This window comes from Bacillus rossius (assembly GCF_032445375.1).
Source record: "Bacillus rossius redtenbacheri isolate Brsri chromosome 9 unlocalized genomic scaffold, Brsri_v3 Brsri_v3_scf9_2, whole genome shotgun sequence".
Classification (NCBI taxonomy): domain Eukaryota; kingdom Metazoa; phylum Arthropoda; class Insecta; order Phasmatodea; family Bacillidae; genus Bacillus; species Bacillus rossius.
Genome location: NW_026962013.1, coordinates 33,933,389 through 33,957,460, shown reverse-complemented (window position 1 = coordinate 33,957,460; position 24,072 = coordinate 33,933,389). Strand labels below are relative to the sequence as shown.

The following is a 24,072-nucleotide window of genomic DNA, read 5'->3' as shown; positions in this document are numbered from 1 at the left end:
ACAACATCGAGCTAAGACTGCATCTGGATATACAACCAACAAACTAGGGAAAATGCTTTTGTAACCAAACTCGATGCACTAAGTCTGAGAAAAAATCAATCAAAAATATTTTTATTATATTAATTTTTTTTAATTAGATCCTCTCATGAAAATTGACTGACTACAATTATTCATTTTTTACCAACACAATTTTCTCCTGCACAATCATGGAATATTTGTAAATATACAATATCATTTGTCTCCTTTTTTAAACATGTTTATGCTTGATTACTTATTTATATGCACTTGAGCACAGAATAAACAATTGGTAACAGAAGCAACAAAATGTGGCTTTATCCTTGATTAGTGCGTACCAGCAATCTGATTGGCCAGTTGCTCTCGGGGCGTACACGAATGTAAATAAACAATGTTTTCCCATTGAAAGTAAGGGGTTTATGATTTAATGAACAGTTTGTGTGGTAGTAAATACAATAATTCGTCGTAATTTCACAAATATGTTTGAATTCATAGTATTTAGAGTATCCATGCGTAATTCCAATCAACATTATTCTTTTGTATTGGAATAAATAAGCTAGTTCGTGCGCATTCTAGCCTTGTGTTCCGTGATTCAGGGAATTGTGCAGTAAGTACCGAACAAATTTATTTCAGAAAGAATGCATAATTTTTGGTGTAACTCGTCGACATGTTATTAAATAATGATTGAAAGCCAGTAGGCGTCTTCTTGTCCGTCATCTCGTTTGCTGGAAAGGATGCGTGATATTTGTGTAACTCTGTGCTTACTGCCATGCAACGTGTCTCGATGACTTTATTTTTTTTTTGCCACAATGCACCTAAGACTACAGCAATCAAAATGTAGAGTGATTTTTGTCTATAATTTAATATGCCGTTTATATTACAAATGCCACACTTAACATACGTGTGATTTATTTTCCTGTAGGCCTAATGTAATATTGTTGAGAGTGAATTTCTTTAAGTCGTTGCTTTTAATTGGCCCCTACGTTATGTAGTTAACACATATAAAACATGTATTTACATACTTATAATAAACTTTGTAAATGCACATCATATCTAGGTATTTCTAATGTAGGCCTAAATAGCTACGTACTTTTTTTGGCTTGTTAACTAAGTAGAATCTCATAACACAAATTAATTTAACATTTAAGTTTACTTAACCATTTTATTGACACTAACTGAAGAAACTTTCATGTCTGAAAATTTTAGCTCTTAATGGGAGGACAACATATCATTATGTCATTTTGTTTAGCTTATTTTGTCCATCTTGACAGATATTTTGTGTGTACACGTTTGTACAAATATATTAGACGTCAATACAAAACAACAACAAAAAACCTTGCATAATGTTAATCAGTGTACGCAAATGTGAAGCCTACATAATTAAATCATTTACAATGCCAGAATTCACTCACAATCACTAACTAATACAGTACTTAATTAAAATCTGACTAAACTGCTATCCCAGCATTGGCTAAAACGCGCCCCGAAAAGATAGCGACCAAATAGTAAACAAACAATGAGCGAGTACGGGTGTAAACCCACTTTGTCGCTTCTGTTACCAATTGTTTATTCCGTGACTTGAGTCTGTCTTCAGAATATTCAATTCCTAAATGGCAGCTATCTCCATGGCACTGTCACTCAGAAAGAACTCATACTGGCCAATTTTTCACAAAGTCCAAAATTCATTCATAGAGATAAGTGACTACAGAATATAATTCTATCCTACATGGAGGAACACACATAAAATTTGTTTTACACCAAAATATTCAAAATGTTATAGGATACAGTTCTCAGAACTCAAGAATGTAGCAATCAATATTCCAACTGTAAAACTCTGGCATCAAAAATATCCAACTAGCATGACTTTCTTTTAATTAAATGATAAATAATTTTTTATAATTTCATGATGCTTTATTCAATCTAGGAAAAAACTATAAACTTACATTGTGCAACATACAATAGTAATGACTCAAATTTTTCATCTGTACACAAACGTCTAATGAAAATACCTCTCAATTACATTCCCACAAAATATTCTTTGATATTAAGATATTAACAATTTATTTACAATTGTTTGTACATTTTTCAAGATAAAAATGTAATTACACTCATGCATTGCTCAGAAGCTGATAAGTGAAATTTATTTCTGCCATTCAATTTTTTTTTACTACTTATAACATCCTTTTCTACAATAATTTACATTCCAAATTGTAAAAGAACTTTTAAAAAATCAATTTATTAGTTTAAAATGTATTAATAGTAAAATTAAGTTACTTATTAGATTTAATTACATATTAAATTGTTTAACTGGCATGATATAAATAATATACACATAAAAATACTACTTTAAATTAAAAACTTAAAAAAAAAAAAATTAAATTGTGACAGAGGTTTATTATGATTGCAGGTAAGATTAAATACAATACTCTTACTGATAATTACTCCTTATAGTTAACACAAACAACAATACGTAATAAGTTTATATTGGTTACACTGTGCATTTTTCTAGTCTAGGAAGGACTATCATGATTGATGAAAAGGAAGTTATGAATAACTTGGACAGATATTGAGTCTGCTCAATTACAATCCATTTTTCACTGTTGTAACTTACAATAAGGAGAAAATCTCCTCTGAAACCAATATGGGTAAAGTGCACACTGTATGTGCTCAAGGTAATTTTATTTTTTATTTGCAAAACAATGGTTTAAATAAAAGTAAAAAAATATATAAAGTAGTAAAAAATGTTTAAATATCTTTGAATAAATTATGTCTTATGTCCACACTATATTTCACAATTTATTACTCATATATTACAGAAAAACATTGAAATTTACAATGTTAATATGAAGGGGGGGAAAAAAGCAGTTACTAATTCTTTAAACATTTTAGAAGCTTTATCAAGGGAAATATTAGGCCTACAATAGCAATTACTGAATTTAAACCACCACATCTTGCACTATCTCAAAACGAAGAAGAAATCACACAAGTTTGGCAAGGTTATGCAGTCTAAAGAAGGCACTGAATATTAACAATGAATTCATAAATGAATGAATTGTGGCTAAACGTTTCACTGACATCTGAGTCGTTAGACGATGAATGGGTGTGAAATAAGATGGAGTGTTGATGGAATGAAGTGGTGGGGAGTACCTTAAGGGGCCCGCCTCGTCAGGGGTGTATCTGTGTTAGTGAGGCGGGATGATAAGCGCGACGGTCGCACAAACACAAACAACAATACGTAATAAGTTTATATTGGTTACACTGTGAATTTTTCTAGTCTAGGAAGGACTACCATGATTGATGAAAAGGAAGTTATGAATAACTTGGACAGATATTGAGTCTGCTCAATTACAATCCATTTTTCACTGTTGTAACTTACAATACGGAGAAAATCTCCTCTGAAACCAATATGGGTAAAGTGCACACTGTGTGCATAGTGTGTGTGCTCAAGGTAATTTTATTTTTTATTTGCAAAACAATGGTTTAAATAAAAGTAAAAAAATATATAAAGTAGTAAAAAATGTTTAAATATCTTTGAATAAATTATGTCTTATGTCCACACTAGATTTCACAATTTATTACTCATATATTACAGAAAAACATTGAAATTTACAATGTTAATATCCTCGTCGTCACAGGATAACTATGAAATTTGAGCGGTGACCGTAACATTATATTGCGGAGAAATGAAGATAAAGGAGTAATGCAAGTCCCTTAAGTGCTTTCAAGAATCTGGGCCGGTTGTTTTACTTCTAAAATTACTCTGAAAACATGCGTTTTAGCCATTTTCACCTTTCTAAAAATACAGTTTAAAAACTTAATCCGAAATCAAAAGTACTTTTCGGCCCTCAGCGAACTCTTAAATGCTTTTTGTAAGCAGACCCTACCCGGATATCTTGAGTGGTTTTAAAATCGCGTTGTTTTTCCTGAAGCTCTGCACACCGTGTGTGTGCCCGGGTAGGCGGAGCCCTTAAGAAAATCCACCAGCTCACAGCAAATATGTTCCAAATAATGTTTTAAATCAACCTTCCCCATTACAAGAATCAATCAAAGAACATAAGTACAGAAAGACCGTGCCTGTTTATTTTTTCATACTTGATGGTTTGTTTTTCAAGCACAACACTTTCTTTTTAAATTTTCGTGATTTTTTGTATTTTTCAGCACATCACTAAAATATATGTTCTCATTCAAAAATTCTGAAGGATTGCAGACAGTACAATCTGTGGCTAACTTAAATATTAAACTGTGCCATAAAGTACCCACATTTATTAGCAATAATTTATTTTAGTGAAATTAGTTGCAAATTGGAAACTTCCAAAGTTTGGCTTTTAAAACTGGCCTGAAAGCAATACTACTATGTAAATTAAATAAATATTCAGTCCCATGAGCAATACTCACTCACAAAGTTGTATTTTCCTTTTATAACCTAGTACAGACAGAATTACTGCCTAAAACAATGCATGTACATTTTTACTTTAGTTTTACAAAAAAATTTGTCATTTAATTTAAAACCAAAAAAAAACGTTGAGATGAAATAGGGATGAATTATTTTAGTATAAACCTGAACGAAAAAAAAATACCATAATTCTAATTTAAACACAGTACATACTATGCTACAATAGAATTTAAATATGCATTAATAAAAAAATGGCCACAGTTTGTTTGCAGGTGATTTAATACCTAGCTGCATACTGCAAGTCTTTAAGAAACAAAAAGCATCTTTAGCTAATACTGTAATTAAAAATCTGCATTGTCTAAATGAGTGCAGTAGTTCTGGAGTAATACGTTGATTTAAACTTCAGACACTTTTTTTCTCCAAAATACAATTTTTTTATTTGGGTTTTATAATAAAATTCATAAAGTATGTTGAAAAAAATAGCAAGAACATTTTTTTTAAATGACTTCACAATACGTATGTATTAAATTTTTTTACTACAGGTATACCATTATTAATTTTTGTCACCTTGATAATAGTTTCCTCTATCCAACTATATCCATCTTGTTTTACATAATCATTGCAGAGAAATATAGAAAAAAATTATAAAACATAATTATTTACTTAAAAAGCTACAGAAGTATGTAATTATATTCATATGAAAACCATCATCAGGGGATAAAACTTCTATTATAGGTGAACATAATGTGTGGGGATATTATCTTTCTTATGTAATATAAATACAGTAATTAAGAAATAATTTTATTTTTATCCAAATAAATTTACATTAAATTAATAAAATTATAATATGGTTGTACAGGATGTCTAGCAAAACCCATGTAAGAATTTTTAGACTTTTCTCTGACTTTCTCAGTTTTGTCATGTTATTTCCCAGACCAAAAAAATTTAAATTTCTATAAAGTTAGCCAAAATAAATTTTTATTCTCCTTTCTAATATTGTCATTGTTTTTCTTTACAGATTCTTTAATGTTGTGACAAAAAATGCCTCCATAGTAACCAAAAGTCTGGAAATATGTACTACGTGATGTCTCGTCCATCCACTCTCATTGAGGCCCTCACAAATGGAATACAGCCTCACATTTTATAAAAATAAGATTCTGCTCAAAAATACTTAGCACAACAGCATTGCGACATGACTAAGACTGAACCCAAATACAATTTCCATGACAAGTTAATACAGAAAAGTTTTTGTCTAAGCATTTCATTTAAATTTCCTGACATTAGATATATTTTCCTGACTATTCTCTGATGTTTTCAGAAATTTTAAGTACCCAGACTATTCCAAGTTTTCAGGCATGTGCGAATCTTTGTCTAAGCAAATCAATCAAAACTCTTTTCAATTTTCAATTTGACTTGGCCAGGAAATTTGCTCTGGTTGTGATGCAAAGCTTCGCGTCTGATGTGAAGTTTCGCATTTGTTGCAAAGCTTTAAAACATTGAAGGCCTAAGATTCACTCATAAAAAATGTATATATGTATTTTTTGTGTTTATGTTTTGCTTGAATATGCTTACTTAACAAAAACTAAATAAAATACTCCATTTGCTTCTATGATTTTATGAATGCTCAATATTAATATTATGCATGGTTATTTTATAATTACTATTGAATGATATATACAGGCCCCAAGTGGTTAATCACTTAATCAGTTCAAACATTATAAATGTTAAATGATTTTTTTTTACTTCAATCCTGTATTTTGTAAAATAAGTTTAATAAAGCTTAATTAAGAACAATCTTCGCAACTCGATTCAATGTTGAGAATATTTTAAACATTCAATTTGATATTTGCTTTGGTATTCACATAGGCCTACAAGTTTTCTTATTTTTCCTGATGCTAGACATCCTGTGGTCAAAATCACACATTTCCCTAACTTCTGCCCACATATAAAAATCTTAATTTCTTATAACAATGGAATAGTTATGAAACATGAAGAATTGTTCAAGCCACCAAAAATATATGGCACTGAAAATCACAATATTTTAAGATTGTACTTACAACACTTAAGTGGTAATTTAAAGCTTATGTTATATGTAAATACTCACCCTGTTTATAATGTGAGTACAATTTTTTTTTCTACATTTAAAATCTTTACGTAAATAACAGAAACAAGATTCAAAAGATCCCTCAGTACATTATAACTAAAAAGGAATCAATGTTAATGATGTACAACGAAACAAGAATATATATACTACTGGCTCGCTGTAGGAAAGGTTTTGATGAAGATTAAAAACTGACGAAAACTAGCTTCTACTGCGCAGCTTAGGTTCCCACCTCCCCTTCTTTGCGACAGAGAGGGGAGTGACGGAAATTATCTGTCGCAAAGAAGGGAGGGGGGAACCTAAGGTGCGCAGTAGAAGCTAGTTTTCGTCAGTTTTTAATCTCCATCAAAACCTTTCCTACAGCGAGCTAGTAGTATGTATATGTAGTCCACACGCAATAATTCTTTCTTGCACAATAAAGTCTCTTTTAACTGCATTTAAGAAATAAATGACATGATGATAATTAAAGTAAAACAAAGAAAAAACTGTTTAAGAATTATAACACAATGTGACCTAACTAAAGAAGAATATTTTGTAGAGGTTAAAAGTGAAGTGAGACTATTTACTGTAAATTAAAAAGACTTAAAACTGATACATAATACTCAACATTTAATCGAACAATCTTAAATTATATGCACTACTAAAAAAAAAAAGTGCTGCACCACTCTATTTTGCAAGAATGATATATATAATTGTCAGATTTCTGACTTTTTTTAATTAGATTTTTACACTTAAGTGTGTTTTTTATGAGCATTTTCATTCACTGTTCACAGTAACATGTTAGTTACACAGAAATCCCAGCGGTGCAAAACTTTGTATTTGCAAATAAAAAATGATAATGGTACTTGTAAGAGGAATGAGTCCCCTCATTACAATTTTTTTTTAAATTCAATTAAAAACATAAAATGAGAAATATAGATTGTTCACTGTGTGCAAAAAAATTCAGTTTGTTGTCAGGACTGTTCACTGCGAGGTTTCTCTGAAACAATTATAACCGTTTACAATCCACAATAAAAACAACCAGATTTGAATGAAGCACATACAAAAGGTTAGGCTGAATTATTTACAAAGTTACAGCAACCTAGAACAGTTCACAATATTTGTTATAAATAAGTGGTGGTGGAAGAACACAAAGCGATCTCCCGAGACGAACTTATCTGCAGAGGGTGGCATCGATCTGAGTCAGCCACGGCGCAACGAGCAGTATTTTCCGTCTGTAGCTGGGGTCCTTAGCGATGGGGTTGCGCTCCAGGTACACTGTCAACAGCTTCTTGTTGGCAGACAGCTTGTCTATGCACGACCAGTCGTCTATTGCATTGTCGTTCAACTGGAATAATAAACCAAATTCAAGTAATAACCAAGACTACTATCATTCTAATTCATGCTAAGTCGATGTACAGGCTGTCTAAGAACTCAACATCAAGCCAAGAAGAGTTGATAGGCCAATTAATTACGGTTCAGAACCAAAAAACTTAAATTTTAAAAAAAAATTATATTTACCAAGTTACAGACTTTCCGGAGTTTAAAATTCTCAACCTGCACTACATTATTAGATACTGCGACTACAAATTTTTGCTACACAATCCTGAATAACCCTTCCATAAAAAAACAATTAAAAATAAAATCAAACATAATATTTATTATAAAAATTTTTTTTGCAAAACTTATGTAGATCAAATTTTTAATTGGGTAAATTTTACTATTCGTGCTGGAAATGTGGCTCGCTTAGCAAAGAATTTTTTTCCCAAAAGTATAGTATTGTTACGATTTACCACGAGGGGTTCGTAAAGGATAGCCCAATTAATAGATTTTATTTCACACACACAGTTTTATTTATTACCACTACTTGTCACTTACAATTAATCTTCTAAGATGGCAAATAATTAACTACACTTAAAGAAATGTCTATTCTCCAGTCACTCGTTCCACACACCTCGCTGGGCCGCACCTCTGGCGCAACTCTCGCCGCAGCACCCCTCGTGGGTCTCCGCCGCGGGACTCCGCCGCCGCCGTCACACCCTTCGCCGAGATCCCACACGACGACTCGCTCGCAACTTCACTCGGGACTCCGCCGCGCCCGCGACTCTATCGCCCGGAAACTCCCGACTCCACTGAACTCACTCACTCCCTGCCCTGGAACCTTCGTCCAAGGACTTCGCCACTCTGCCGCACCCGCGGCACTATCGCCCGGAAACTCCGCTGCAGGAGAACTCCCGACTCCACTCACTCACTCAGACTCTCTGCCCTGGAACCTTCGTCCAAGGACTTCGCCACTCTGCCGCACCCGCGGCACTATCGCCCGGAAACTCCGCCGCGGGAGAACTCCCCACTGAACTCCTTACTGACTCGAAGGTCGGCCCAACCTCCTTAAATATCCCTTGGGTTCCCGTCCAGAACAATCGGGCATGTCTCCGAGATATCGCGCGACCTTCGTCGTCGAAATGCCCAGAAACGCGTCGTGAGTCCTCGAAGGACGCGGCGGCTGCTCAAAGAACGCCGATAAACTCAACAAGCATCGGGTTCCCACAAAACACACCGATAAACATGTCTGAGTCCCTCCATTCCGCAGTGCGGCCTCCCTTAAGTAACTCGATCTGAGGCAGGTGCACGCCGCGACAGTCAGGATGTCGCGAGATAGTATGGCACGAGATACCAGGGAGAGGATGCAGGTGGAAGGGGGCGCAGACAGGCCGAACGAGCGCGGCGACGCCAAGCACTGCAGCCAAGCGCGATCGTAACATTGCCCCCTCCTTAAACCTGTTCGTCCCGAACAGGTAATGCATCTCCTCCTGGAGGTCCCCATGCTACTCGAAGTTTAGGCCTCCTGCCTTTTCTCCATCGCGGGCTGTACAGTCTCACCAGGTAACCCTCTCTCGCAGTAGATGTTGCTTCTCTCGTCACCCAGAGACACTTCTGCGTTGCTGATGACCAATGTCGTTCAGTCAGCTGCCCGAGACGGGCCGACCGTTGCCTTGGACGGACCCGATTCTCTTGAGAGCATTGCTCGTTGCCTCCCAATGGTTTGCTTGTTTCTTCCCTTTTTCTCTCTGTTTGTTCTCTCGTAGCTACTTGTTCACAAAGCATTTCTTCCCAGCTCTTCTTCGTCTCTTCTTGGTTCCTCATTCCCTCTTTGTTCTTATGAATATCGTCTGGACTGCTTTCAGTTACTCCTTGCACCATCTTCTTCACTCTTTGTGTTCTCATTTTCTCTTCTCGGTCTTTATTCCCCTGTTCTTGGTCCTTCTTCACCTCTTCTTGGTCTTCCTGTGTTTCTTCTTGGTCTTCCTTCGTTTCTTCTTTGCACTTCTCTATCTCTTCTTGACTCATGTACATCTCTTCTCGGCTTTTCTTCAGCTCTTTTGTCAATTTTCCCCTCTCTCTTTCGTTTTTCTTCATTTCTTCTTTTTCAATGTTCCTTACTTTGTAACTCATCTTTACTGCTTCTGTTCTTTTCTTCAGTTCTTCTTTCATCTTCATGTCCTGGCTAATTTCCACTTCGCTGTTCCCCTCTAGGCTGGTATCCTCTTCGCTGGTCTTCTCTTCACTGGTCTTCTCTTCGCTGGTCTTCTCTTCGCTGGTCTTCTCTTCGCTGGTCTTTTCTTGGCTGGTCTTCTCTTGGCTGGTCTTCTCTTTACTGTTTTTATCATGGCTATTATTCTCTTGGCTGTTCTTCTCTTCTAGGCTTATCTTCACTTCGGTCTTCATTTCATTCTTAATTTCTTCCTGGCCACTCTTCATTTCATCCTGATCCTTCTTCATTTCCTCTAGGCTATTATTTGACCCACTCTTCGTTTCTTCATGATGGTCCTTACTCTCATTATTTTCACTCTTCACTTCTTTCGCAGAGTTCTTCATACTGGTTATCCATTCCCTCATGTCATTCACCATTTCTTCCAGGATAACCCTTATCTTCCTGATATCTTCTACATTTAACTCTTCAGCAGCCATCTCTTTCTAAAGCATTTACTAATTAATCAACCTAAATATTTTTTTCTAATACTGTTCTTAATTTTAAATGGTCTAGCCGAACCTTCTAATTAAACTAACGATAACTATTACATTCAAAACTAACACTGACTACAGTATACTCAAACTAACTCTAGAAAATTTCAAATTCACTAAAGTTCTAAACACTAACTATATTCTCGTAAACTAAACTATATCCTTAACTTTTATTCTAATAATGTAACTGAATCATAAATCTATTAATTAGGGCTATCCCACTTCTGACACCAAAATGTTACGATTTACCACAAGGGGTTCGTAAAGGATAGCCCAATTAATAGATTTTATTTCACACACACAGTTTTATTTATTACCACTACTTGTCACTTACAATTAATCTTCTAAGATGGCAAATAATTAACTACACTTAAAGAAATGTCTATTCTCCAGTCACTCGTTCCACACACCTCGCTGGGCCGCACCTCTGGCGCAACTCTCGCCGCAGCACCCCTCGTGGGTCTCCGCCGCGGGACTCCGTCGCCGCACTCCGCCGCCGCCGTCACACCCTTCGCCGAGATCCCACACGACGACTCGCTCGCAACTTCACTCGGGACTCCGCCGCGCCCGCGACTCTATCGCCCGGAAACTCCCGACTCCACTGAACTCACTCACTCCCTGCCCTGGAACCTTCGTCCAAGGACTTCGCCACTCTGCCGCACCCGCGGCACTATCGCCCGGAAACTCCGCTGCAGGAGAACTCCCGACTCCACTCACTCACTCAGACTCTCTGCCCTGGAACCTTCGTCCAAGGACTTCGCCACTCTGCCGCACCCGCGGCACTATCGCCCGGAAACTCCGCCGCGGGAGAACTCCCCACTGAACTCCTTACTGACTCGAAGGTCGGCCCAACCTCCTTAAATATCCCTTGGGTTCCCGTCCAGAACAATCGGGCATGTCTCCGAGATATCGCGCGACCTTCGTCGTCGAAATGCCCAGAAACGCGTCGTGAGTCCTCGAAGGACGCGGCGGCTGCTCAAAGAACGCCGATAAACTCAACAAGCATCGGGTTCCCACAAAACACACCGATAAACATGTCTGAGTCCCTCCATTCCGCAGTGCGGCCTCCCTTAAGTAACTCGATCTGAGGCAGGTGCGCGCCGCGACAGTCAGGATGTCGCGAGATAGTATGGCACGAGATACCAGGGAGAGGATGCAGGTGGAAGGGGGCGCAGACAGGCCGAACGAGCGCGGCGACGCCAAGCACTGCAGCCAAGCGCGATCGTAACAGTATGTTTGATTTTATTTTGAATTGTTACCAATAGAAGGGTTACCAAGGATTGCATAGAAAATAATTTGTACCGTAGTTATAGTATCTTATAACCTCGTGCAGGAGAGGGCATGCAGACACGACTAAGACTCTCTCAGAGAGTGTCTTTGTCTGCGGGCTGCAAGACACGATTCCCCTCACATCGCTGGCTCGCTGAAACAGCCTCTCAGGCACACTCTAGAACATAGTTACAGTGGGCTCCCTTAGCATCCCACAAGACTCAACACGAGAATGCTCTCTCACATGGTCAACCATCAACACCGAGATTGTGATGCACATCTTTATTATTTTTAACACGGCACTCCCGGTTACACTCATGTACCATTGTTTGTGATAATATATGCAGAAATAAAAACCTACTGCACGCAATCCATTAAGTAAGGTGGCCAGACTGGGGTGGGGAGGGGGGGGGAGAGAGAAAGCCGAGATACAAATGCTCTCAATGGCGGGTGGAAGCTGAGTGAAAGTGGTTAGCACTTGTTTCGCCAGTTACAAATTACATATATTAGAGAAAAATATTAAGAACACTAACTATTCATAAAATATAAGAAATGTCAATTCTACATATAAATAACAAAACTGTTTAGCAATTATCTAATTATACAATAAAAGCACTATTACTACACCATGAAAACCCTAAGGAATAGACACAAAAAACCCACTACATAAACCACACACATATGCCCACTACTGCAACCCTCTGCAGTTCGCCGGCACGCTCTATAAAGCTTAACGGGGTAGTATCTTAGAATATTTTGCATCTAAAATTTTGTGTTATTGTACATGATTTTAAATAATTTCATAATCTAATCACACTTATTATTTACAAAAGGCTTTTAATAATATACAGGTCTGTATTTAAAGTATTTTATGAACTTAAGGCAAATTTTTGTGTCAGACCAAGCATGTAATGAACGCATGAATTCACGTGGTATACAATTTTGGATTAACCATTCATTTGAAGCCTTCATCTTGAAACTCTTTGCGTATAACCTGCACTATATCAATAAAAATTAGGTTCTCCTAAACTTAATACATCTGAGTTTTTCACGGTTTTTGGAAAACCTTACTTTTAAATATCATAAGTTATATAAGCGCAAATTTAACCCATACTACTATGCATGGTTTTCTCAATATTGCGAAGAGGGCAACCATCTCATTTTGCGTGATAAAAATGTTTTCCTTCATAATTTTTATAATAAAATCAAACACAACGCTAAAATTTTTTGGCAGTATGTGAAAATTATAAGAGAAGGTATAAAAACCAACTGTCCTTAAAAGTTCATGATACAGTTACTAATGACCCAGTTATTATTGCCAACAATTTCGCAGAATATTTCTCCAATGCTTATGCATCCCCACCTAATAATCAGAATCCATAACCACATGTTACAACAAATTACTCTACTCCTTTGACTAATATTACCAAGAGTCTTGTACTTTAGGTATAAAAACTTTGAAATCTAAAATGTCTAGTGGTCCTGATAGTATTACCATTTAAGGCAGCTTGCCGTAGGTGGACAGGTCACAATTGTAAATAAATAAATAAATAAATAAATAAAATTATATACTCACCCAAAACTCTTCCAACTTTTCCAAATGTTCAACATTCTTGATCAATGTTATTTTGTTATTTGCAAGATCCAATGTTGTCAATTCTAACAGATTGTCTAGACCTTCAATTTCTTGAATTCCATTTTCTGATAAATATAACTGTTCTAGCTTCTTCAAGCTACTCATATTTTCAATTTTTGTCAGTCTGTTACTCTGAAAACAAAAAATACCTCTTAAAACACTTGCATTTAAATAAAACTGCATGCAAATGTAACACAAAGGTAAGTCACCATACAACACCTGTAAACTTAAGGTTTCCAAATTGATCATTTGGTCCAAATTGTCTATCTTTGTTATTTTGTTTTTACCCAGAAACAAGCTTGTTAGATTGTCCAGACCTTCCAAATTTTCAATAGTCTGAAAAGAAAAAAAAAACACAAAGTTTAGATAGAAACATTTTTTTAAGTGCTGTAAAAATAAAATATAAAAGTTAGCACATAATAAGCTCTGATACAAACACAACTTACAAAGTGTGTTTATATGATGAGGATGAACAGGAAAAAATTGAACATAAACAGATAAAAATTTGTGTAAATATTGGAAAATCCACAGAAAACTAATCTTAAAATACAGACAGATAAAAATTTTTCAGAAAATATTGCACTATCTGATTAAATTTTATAGTTTATCAATAGTCAATTAATTATAAAATAATCATAATAATTAATACTGGACTTAAAGACAAACAACTACAGAGCAGCAAATGCATACAGAAACAGTATTGTCCATCAGCTAATGTAAGCAGTGACTGCTCTATACACTAAGGTACTATAAAACTTCAGTGCTTATTTTTGTACTAATTATACATGTTAATATTAGGTTTCTGTTTGAGTAGATGAAATTAAAATATATGTACATAAAATATTTTTCAAACAGTCAAAGCACTAATTATGGTTCCCTAGTTATCTATCTAGAACATGCAATACATGTAATAAATGCTTTTGAAATAATTTCCTACTCACCCTGATCTTATTATCTCCTAGTTCCAGCAAATTCAATTGCTTCAGATGATTCAAGTTTTGAATTTTTGTTATTTTGTTTGAACACAGAAACAATTTTTGTAAATTCAACAAAGTCTCCAGACCTTGTATTTCTCGTATTCTATTGAATGACAAGTCTAAAATCCTGGAAAAATTTTTTACATCCATTAGTTTCGCTCATGAAAATTGAAAATAGTACATATAGAAAACAAAAATAGGAACACAAATGGTCACTCAAATTCTTGGAAACTCCCTCTCGCCAGCACCAAAGTAGGCAAGCTTAACCTGAGGTGAAACCACAGCAAGTGGGCACATGCACAGTTGGCCAACATACAAACACAAGCATATCAGATACTTACAGTGACCAAAAAAAAAAACTAGAACATCAGAAACAAAACACATACACAAAGGAAAATACAGAGTAAACTCTTTATAACGTCACTCAATTTAAAGACAATCTCCTTAAAACGTCGAAATTGCTTGACTTTGGTTGGTTTACCTTGTTTTCTATACAATAATACACTCTATACAGAGTCACGCTCACTCTATTTAACGACAACAATACTGCATTGTAAATCATTAAGCAGTACTTTCTAAGTTGCCGAAGTTGATAAGAACTGCAGCTGTGTACGTTCTTTTGTTTGCTGATTTGTTGTTGTATTATCTAGCACGTGTTTACTTCAACTGACGTACTGGAGATTCTAAGAAATTTTTTTTGTATGATGAACTTGCACATGTTTACCTCCATCACTAGACTTTTGTCAAGTTGTTACACGTTATCATTATCGCAGTTGATTACAGACTTACGAACTGTAACATGGCGAGTAAACGAAAATCTTTGTGTATTGAAGAAAAAGTTTTATTAATACGCTCAATAGAGGCGGGAGAAAAGATCAGTGATGTTGGATGACACCATGTCTACAATATGGAAAAACAAAGAAAAAATTCTGCAAGAAGAGGAGGATGGAAAATCTGCTAAGAAACTAAAGAAACCTCAATACGAAAATCTGGATCAAGTGATGCTATCATGGTTTTGTAGACAATGCCAGAATAATATGCCTGTCGTGGGTGGAAAAATTTGCAGAAGAACTAGGATTAACTGCTTTCAAAGCATCAGAAGGATGGCTCGGGAAATTCAAGCAACGTCACCATATCAACTATGGTAAAATTAATGGAGAAGCACAAATTGTTGCTACGAATGTGACTCAAGACTGGATTTATAGAGTGAGGCCCAAATTGAAAGAAAAATATGATCCATGTGACATTTTCAACGCTGATGAAACCGGAATTTTCTTTAAGTTGACCCAGATAAAACATTGAAATTTAAAGTAGAAAAGTGCGTGGAAAGAAAGCTCTCCAAAGAGCATATCACAGTGCTTGTAGCTGCTAATATGAGTCGAGTGGCACAGAGAAAAGGAAGCTGTTGGTGATAGGCAAATCCAAAAATCCACGTTGTTTTAAAAACATCAAACAATTACCAGTGACTTATAAAGTTAATAAATCAGCCTGGATGACAAGTCAAATTTTCGAAGAAGAATTGCGAAGATGAGATGCAGAATTAAAGGGACGAAAAATCCTACTTCTTCTTGACAACTGTCCTGCTCACCCTCCTGTATCTAATCTTCGAAATATAGAGTTGGCGTTTTTTCCACCAAACACGACAAGTGTTTTGCAAACCAAGGGATCAGAGCGTGATTAAAAGTCTCAAAAGCCACTACAGAAAGAAACTCTTGAAGGAACTGGTCAAATCTTGAGGGTACAACTTCTATTAATATGCTGCATGCAATTAATTTTTTATCAAAAGCCTGGGATGAAGTGACAGCAACCACTATCCAGCACTCTTTTGGTCATGCTGGACTTTGCATCTGTTCTACGAGTGACGTAGTAGAAAAAGAACCAGAGTTTTAAAGTGAAGATAACCCTCAATTAACTGAGTGGGTTAAGCAGTTCAACGTGCCAAATAATTTGACCGAAAATCTACAAACCTACATAGTTGACGACAACCTGGCTACAACAGCTTCACTGACAGATTAAGAAATTCTGGACTTGGTGAGAAACACTGAGGAACAACAAGTGGATGAAGAAGATGAAACAGACGATCCTGTCCCTCCACCAAGCATCAAACAAGCACTTGAAGCAGCGAAACTATTAGAAAAATACTTTTTATATATAACCAAGGTGATCCGGCAGTATCTCAAGATATCAGTAAAATACATAAGAAAATACGCAAAAAGTGTTGTTATTTGTATGAATATTAATGCCCGTGTGTAAAATGTGTACTTAATTAGTAAATACATATTATTAGAGAATAGTAAAATGATATCTTTTATTTCTCTCCATTTAATGACCACTCTCTATAGAGCCGAAAAATGCTAAGTTCGTTAAGTGTCGTTATATAGAGTTTAACACTGTAATTAAACATGAAATTTAAGGACAGATAAATTGGAATATTAATAATCAACAACACCAACAAAAATACTAATAGGAAAAACTCTGACGGCAGAAACGACCTGCAACTTCAGTCCCTACAGTTTGGCTGGGTTGGGACATCCTTAGTCAAGAGGCCACCCACTTTCCCCCAGCTTCCCTGCCCCAAGTGCTCGGTCACAACTGCCGCAAGTGTTTAAGGTCCGACTTTTAAATATAAGCGAATGTAGGGGAAAATATAAGAATATATATTAAGATAAGGTAACAAAATGAACACACCAAGAACCTTAAAAAAATTTTCAAATAAAGGCTAATTAACTATAATAACACTACTAGAAATATTTAATATGGACATATAAAACATATTTATAAATATTATTAATTTTTAAAAATTCAAAATTTACTTTGTTTGTGAATCATAAGCTAGTAATAAGATATGCAACAAAAAAAGCTAAATAGGAAAGTGATCTAAATTCACCCATCACCAACCTGAATTAATGGTAATTTGAGTCTGAAGAATGATAACTTTAAGAATTGTTTGCATTTTGCGTGCCAATTGTTGAAAGGGTATACATCAAAAAACTTTCACAAAACACAGGTATTTCAAACAAAACATGTTTCTTTAGAACATAGATAGCCTACAGGGCCAGGTGTTGGTTGGTGAGTGTGTTGATAATAATGATTACTATGGGTGCCACCGTATGTTCGAAGGCACACAGACCCAAGTAGCACTCTCCGCTCAGGGCGTTACGTGGCCCAAGTGGGTTAAAACGAGACATGCCCCTGACTGCCCTTGTGCAAATAATTTTGTCTGCTCTCAGCGTCACACACACTAAATATTAATACTAATAACGGCTTTTGCGGCATCCCACACATCTTTCACTACACGCTCACGGCACTTAAAATGAAAGCAACACAGAAATATTATCATCATGGATAAAAAGTGTTACAGCAAGAAAGTTTACTTGCAGTCCAGGGCACCAGCACGGCTGGAAAATACCTTCACATTAGTTAAGTCCTTTGGAATGGTTCAAAATTCAATTAAGCAGTCGCCCCCTCGAGGCGGCCCCGAGGATAGATGAAAGAGTTTAGTATAAATTAGAGTTGAACAAAATTAAAATATCAGTTGCACGCAAATCAGCACAAACCAATCAGCAGTAACTTACTCCAAATTGACAAGATTCTGCAGGTTCTCGATCGTAGTTATCTGGTTGTCGTACAGCTCCAACTCACGCAAAGTAACCAGCATATCAATGTTCTCAATCTTCTTGATGAGGTTCCAGCGAAGGCACAGCCTCTCCACTTGTGTCAAAACCTCAAGGTTTTCTATCTTCTTGATTCGCTGGTGATTCAAATCCACTTCCTACAAAACAATGCCTGGTTAGCACTGCTGAAATTGTACAAACACATGAAAAAACTCTTTTCAATTCAACAAAGTAACTACCATACAAATAATCATAATTGTACAACTAGTACAACAGGTGTGTAACAAAATCGGAAAACAGAATAACTTACATAAAGGTATTATTATTCAATAAATAGGTACAGTCTATGCTAAAATTCTGTTTTACACCACTTAAAATGTTGCACAAACCTCTGAGTTGATATCCAAAATTATGATATTTCCTGCACTGTCATCATTTGCATCATCACCATACACTGAAAAAGAAATCAAAGAAAACTTAAGCAGAACACACAAAACAGATTTGTGACTTTTGTTAATTTTCCACAATTTATCCATAGCAAAAACAAAATCACAGCAATATCTTCTTTCAACCAAACCTCATTTCAACTTTGCTAGTAATGTGTAATTTAAGTTTGCAATAATAACCACAGTACAGAAGGAAGGCAGGTATCTAACTAGGTATATTATTGCATTCAAGCTAGATCAACACCAACAAAATGTAGCTATTTTTATAAGCTTAAAGGAGATAACTACTACAGTGCTAACATTACCCCAGCCTTTTGGAGTAAAAGATTGGTTTTCCTTATAACCCAAAAATCTAACAAGAGTTAAGTCCTTCAACAAACGACCTAAAATATTGAAGTAAATTTACAAATTAAAAATAACTTTAAAATTAATCTTAGAGAACAATAAATTTAATATAGTGCATGATGCATTAAAATTTTTACTGTACAGGTAATGTCCAAAGTTACTTCAGATATTTGCATAAATAAACATTTTGAAAAAAAAAGTTTTATAATAACATTAAAATTTTGTTCACAAATTAAAATAATGAATTAACGTTAAAAAATTATCCAGTCTCTGCATGATGTTTCAAATGGAAATATTGAAATTGTTAGCCTGCATTTTGCTAAAATATGCCTATCTGAGAATGTTCAACTCAACAGAGCTATAACAACGCAACAGAGACTTGTGTTTGCAAAACTCATACCAGCTGCCCATTATGAAAATGATTAGCAAAGGATTGTTTTGTAACTAATTGGGGAAAAGATACTAGCATTTTCCACGAGTGATTTTTTGTAAACCATGAAAATCCAAGATCAGAATGGCTGGCCCAGTCTTTAAACTTGGGTGCTCTGAAATGCAAAACCACTGTCTCCTCACTGTGCCACCTTGCTCCATACCTATACGTACCAGTAAGTTTACATACATTTGTTATTTTATTTTTTGTAAATTAAGGTTTACGTGACATGTCCAACTTGCACAACTCCCGAAGTTTTACAGCCATTCAATGAAATTTAAAAAATCTTAAGAAATTAATTAAAATTAAAATTTATGGGGTTAAATATTGTACGCTAATGCAAACAAAGTCTTCATACAACATGAAACTAAACAACCACCATGTTTTTTTAATACTTATAAGATCAATTATTAGAATAGAAAATGTGAAATGTAGGCATGTCAAAATCACATATTGAAAACCAGCCCTTGGCCAAACTGTACGTGAAAAAAAATATGATTCATTTGCACACTATCCACAAGAGGAAACTACTTTTACACTCACCAGTTACATCATCTGTGCTTATGTTTGTATCAATGCTCGCAGTTTTCATAACACTACGATCTTCCCTTCCGTCCACGACATCTGCCATGTCTGGTAAAAAATAACAGTAACATCAGTAACATAACACGGAAATCCCAACTGGAGAAAATATCATGTATGCTGTATTTGTCACTTTATTAAGTGGTGCATAAAGATGAAATAGGTATATACTTCTTGCCTAAAAAATTCAAATGTACATATCCCCTCTACATAGAATAAACTGATCATTTTAACAAAAGTTTACCTTCTATCACAAACAGCTTCTAATTTAATTTTTTTTTTAATTGAATCATAACAGGTAATTTAGCATTTAACTATGTGATGCAAATACATGAAATATTTTGAACATAAATTTTTGACAAGAAAAACACCTAATTTATCTTTCAGTTCTCCTAAAACACTTTTTACTTTGGTCTAGAACATTCCTTTGCCCTATATATGGCCTATGACAGCAAGCTAGGTTAACAGTGCAAACACCAGTTAAACCAATACAGAATGTCACTTTGACTTAGTTACATTAAAAATCTATTGTCATCTCAACTCAACGTCTGTGTAACAACCCAGATTACAGCCTTCCTCATACAATGCAGTAATAATAATTTGTTATAAATTTTTTTTGTCAAATTTTAGGTTAGATGTAAAAATTTTTCCTTTCAAAGTTATTGTGAATATATTTCACAGGGTTTATTGTTTTTATTTTTAAAATTCATAAGTTTATTTTTTACGTAAATTTTTGCTTGCTTCTTTGTGTGGGAAGGCATGCTGACGTGATTCTCCTTCGTTTTTCCACGACCGAGGCTTTGTTTCACACGCTAGCCGTGTGAGTCACGGTCACGGGAGTGTCAGAAAGAGACAAAATCCCTGCGTCGTGGGAACAGAAGTAAGCATTTCGTAGAAGCCTCTGTTGCCATGCGCCGTGATTGGCTGAAAATTACGTCAGAGAGCCCAGAACACTGCCCGCACAAAGGGAAGGAAGGCTGTAAAATTTAGTCATTGTCCGAGCACCGGACCGAGCGGTCGTTGTTCGGGTGGCGGGCCGAGCAGGCCGTGGTCGAGCGGTGGCTCTGTGTTTGATCTTTTCTTAATGTACATTTCAATTCTTTTTTGTGTTCTGTTTGTTCTGTCAATATTTTGATTTTAATTAAATAAAAGAAAAGATAAATACATCGAACATTGTGTATAAATTACTTCTTTCTTCGTGACCTGCAACATGCATGTTCCACTCATCACCAAATTTGAGCTAGCCGTAGGTGGTGAGTGTTGACATCTGATATGTAAAAATATCAATCAAATCAACAGCCCATAATTACAATTAAAATAAAATTTCTACCATAAAAATATAAAAATCTTTGTCATATAGTTAAAATACAAAATCAAAAAATCTCTAATATATATATATATATATATATATATATATATATATATATATATATATATATATATATATATATATATATATATATATATATATATATATATATATATATATATATATATATATATATATATATATATATATATATATATATATATATATATATATCATAAGGCATAGTTTATTCATAAAAAAAATGATTGCTGTTTACACAGTTTTGGATGAAAAAGTCATCAGACAAAGCACAGGTTTTAAGAAAAAATATGGATAAATGTATAACTTCACACTTTAATACTGTTACGATTCACCATGGATTCGTGAAGGATAACCCTATTAATAGATTTTACTACTCACACAGTTTTATTTATTGCCACTACTTATTTCACTTACAAAAAATCTTCTAAAATGGCAAATAATCAATTCCACTTAAAAAAATGTTGCTTCCCCAGTCACACGTTTCATACAATCCACACACCTCGCTGGGCCGCACCTCTGGCGCAACTCTCGCTGCAGCAACCCTCGTGGGTTTCCGCCGTGGGACTCCGTCACCGCACTCCGCCACCGCCGTCGCACTTGCCTTCGCCTAGGATCCACTCGACGCTTCGCTCGGGACTCCGCCGCGCCCGCGACACTCTCGCACGGATCTTAACTCTCCGCCCTGGAACCTTCGTCCAGGGACTTCGCCGCTCTATCGCCCGGCAAATTCCGCCGCGGAAAAACTCCCAACTCCACTGAACTCCTGCCCTGGAACCTTCGTCCAAGGACTTCGCCACTCTGCCGCACCCGCGGCACTATCGCCCCGAGAACTCCGCCACGGGAAAGCTCCCGCCTGAACTCTGACTCTCAACTCCACTGAACTCCTGCCCTGGAACCTTCATCCAAGGACTTCGCCACTCTGCCGCACCCGCGGCACTATCGCCCCGGAATCTCCGCCACGGGAAAGCTCCCGCCTGAACTCTGACTCTCAACTCCACTGAACTCTCTCCGCTGGCGTCCTCGGGCATATATATAGGCCCAGGCAAAATTCCAGAACTCACGAGTGCGGCTGGGGCCAGTCGCGTCATTCCGCACCGTCCTGACGACAGAAATCTCTCGAACCACGTGTCGGCAGCTCGCGTAACTCCGCAGCTGTCAGGTTTCGGATGTCAAACTATCAGCGCCGCGCAGGGAGCGGAGGAAAGGAGGGGGGAAGCGGCAACCCAGGTGCGCGCAGCACGTCTCATGTTGCCGTGGCCACCTGTCAGCCAGCTAGCGCTGCACCTGCGCGTGTCGTGGCCTTGCTCACGTTCGTAACAATACTATTTATATCCATTGCTCCCAAAGCGGTTTGTATCCACCCTGTATTTTGCCTATCAAACCTTTAATGACGTGTAATAACGTAGTAAAATATCTTGTAAATATTCATGTTCATTTTGTGTTTAGTTAATAACCACTTTCTTGAACATAATTTCTGGTTGAGATAATGTCTCACACTTATCTTGAGAGCTGCACAAATGATGCAACAGGGACAATATGAGAAACTGGTAAGAAAAATGTGAGACAGGTGATGCCTGCAAACCTGACAGTGTGGAGTGTGCCTATATTTATAAGTGCATGAAACTAATTTACAGTAGTGTCATTTACGGTGTGGAGTGTAAAATAGCTTGAAAGCAGTGCAGTAAATTGTCTCATGCTTCACCAATACTAATTGGCCACAGTTATATCTGCTACTACCAACTGATTGCAGACTAGCAATCCATAAAATCTGGTTTTGAATAACCAATATGCCAAATGACAAAATTTATTGCCTTATTGTTTACAAGCTACCGAATTTTGGATTTCCACCAACCACATCATGAAAGAATTGTTGAACTACAAAGCCAAGAAGCCTACTGACTCTCACCATAGTAGGTAGTTAAAAAATTTTCAAACCATTTTTCACATGTGAAACACTTTGATGTGTCAGCAAGGTACGAAAGATAGCATTAAAGTGCATACTATAAAGAAAGCGCTCTTAACCAGATTCTAAATCACAATGGTAGATGGGTGGGAGCGCATACCATCCGCTTGTTGTGACAATGCCTTTAAAATAAAGTTTTAAAAATATGTATTAATTCTAACTATAATCTTGGCACCACCTATGACCTGTTAATACTTAGCATTTACATAATAGGTACAAAATACATCTAAATTGTTTAACAACACACTTTTTATTAAAGGACACTGATACCATTCGCTGGGATATGCTGATGAAAATCAAACGTCAAATAAATAACCAATAATACAGTTTTGCACGTAACGTATAAAACAAAAAGTAACAAACCTACGTTACCGGTGTCATCTGCCATTCTCCTCCTCCTCCCTGACGTAAACGCTCTATTTTGTAAACAGTTTAACAAATAACATTTAAATATTTATGAACTAATAACAACTGAATAGCAGAAACGCGAATGAGTAGAGGCAATAACAACGAGTGAAATTTTCAACATACATAAATGAAAATCCCTTTTCCTTAACCTTCAAAGCCACGGTCATAGAACCTATGCAAAGTTCAGGAATGATGTACTTTTTAGTATCCACAAATATTTGCAGTAAATTTTAATCTGTTTTGATAAAAATATATTATATATGCAGTTACACGGGACTTTAAACCACTTCAGGTAAGCATGTTTAACTTTTGCGTGTGATTACACACAGTCTAAACATGTTTTGAGGCTATTTCTCATTCAAACTAAACAGGCTGGCAAAGAAGTTCAGAACGACATCCCTTTTACATGAAAAGAGAGTGGTTTTATTGGGTTAATAGTTCAACAAACAGAATTATATATATATGATGTCGTCCCGACCATGGCCTCTAAGCCCGTGCTCCGCACAGATAGTACCAGATTCCCCTAGCCCAGCGTGAATG

At 36.1% G+C, this 24,072-nt stretch overlaps 1 protein-coding gene across 4 annotated transcripts; it reads right to left on the bottom strand.

The window, feature by feature from the left end:
• Positions 1–1,904: 1,904 nt before the first annotated feature.
• On the bottom strand, positions 1,905–23,709 carry LOC134543005 (protein phosphatase 1 regulatory subunit 7). Of its 4 annotated transcripts, none has more exons than XM_063387673.1 (8): positions 23,497–23,709; positions 19,772–19,861; positions 18,397–18,461; positions 17,969–18,165; positions 14,358–14,520; positions 13,636–13,752; positions 13,357–13,548; positions 1,905–7,836 (listed from the first exon to the last, which is right to left on the bottom strand). In XM_063387673.1, the coding sequence occupies exons 1-8, from the start codon at positions 23,510–23,512 to the stop codon at positions 7,663–7,665; spliced, it is 1,014 nt and encodes a 337-aa protein (XP_063243743.1). In that variant the 5' UTR covers positions 23,513–23,709; the 3' UTR covers positions 1,905–7,662. The 4 variants fall into 4 exon arrangements, with proteins under 4 accessions (XP_063243743.1, XP_063243742.1, XP_063243744.1 ...); XM_063387672.1 differs by having other exon boundaries at positions 23,488–23,685; XM_063387674.1 differs by having other exon boundaries at positions 23,492–23,685.
• Positions 23,710–24,072: the final 363 nt, after the last annotated feature.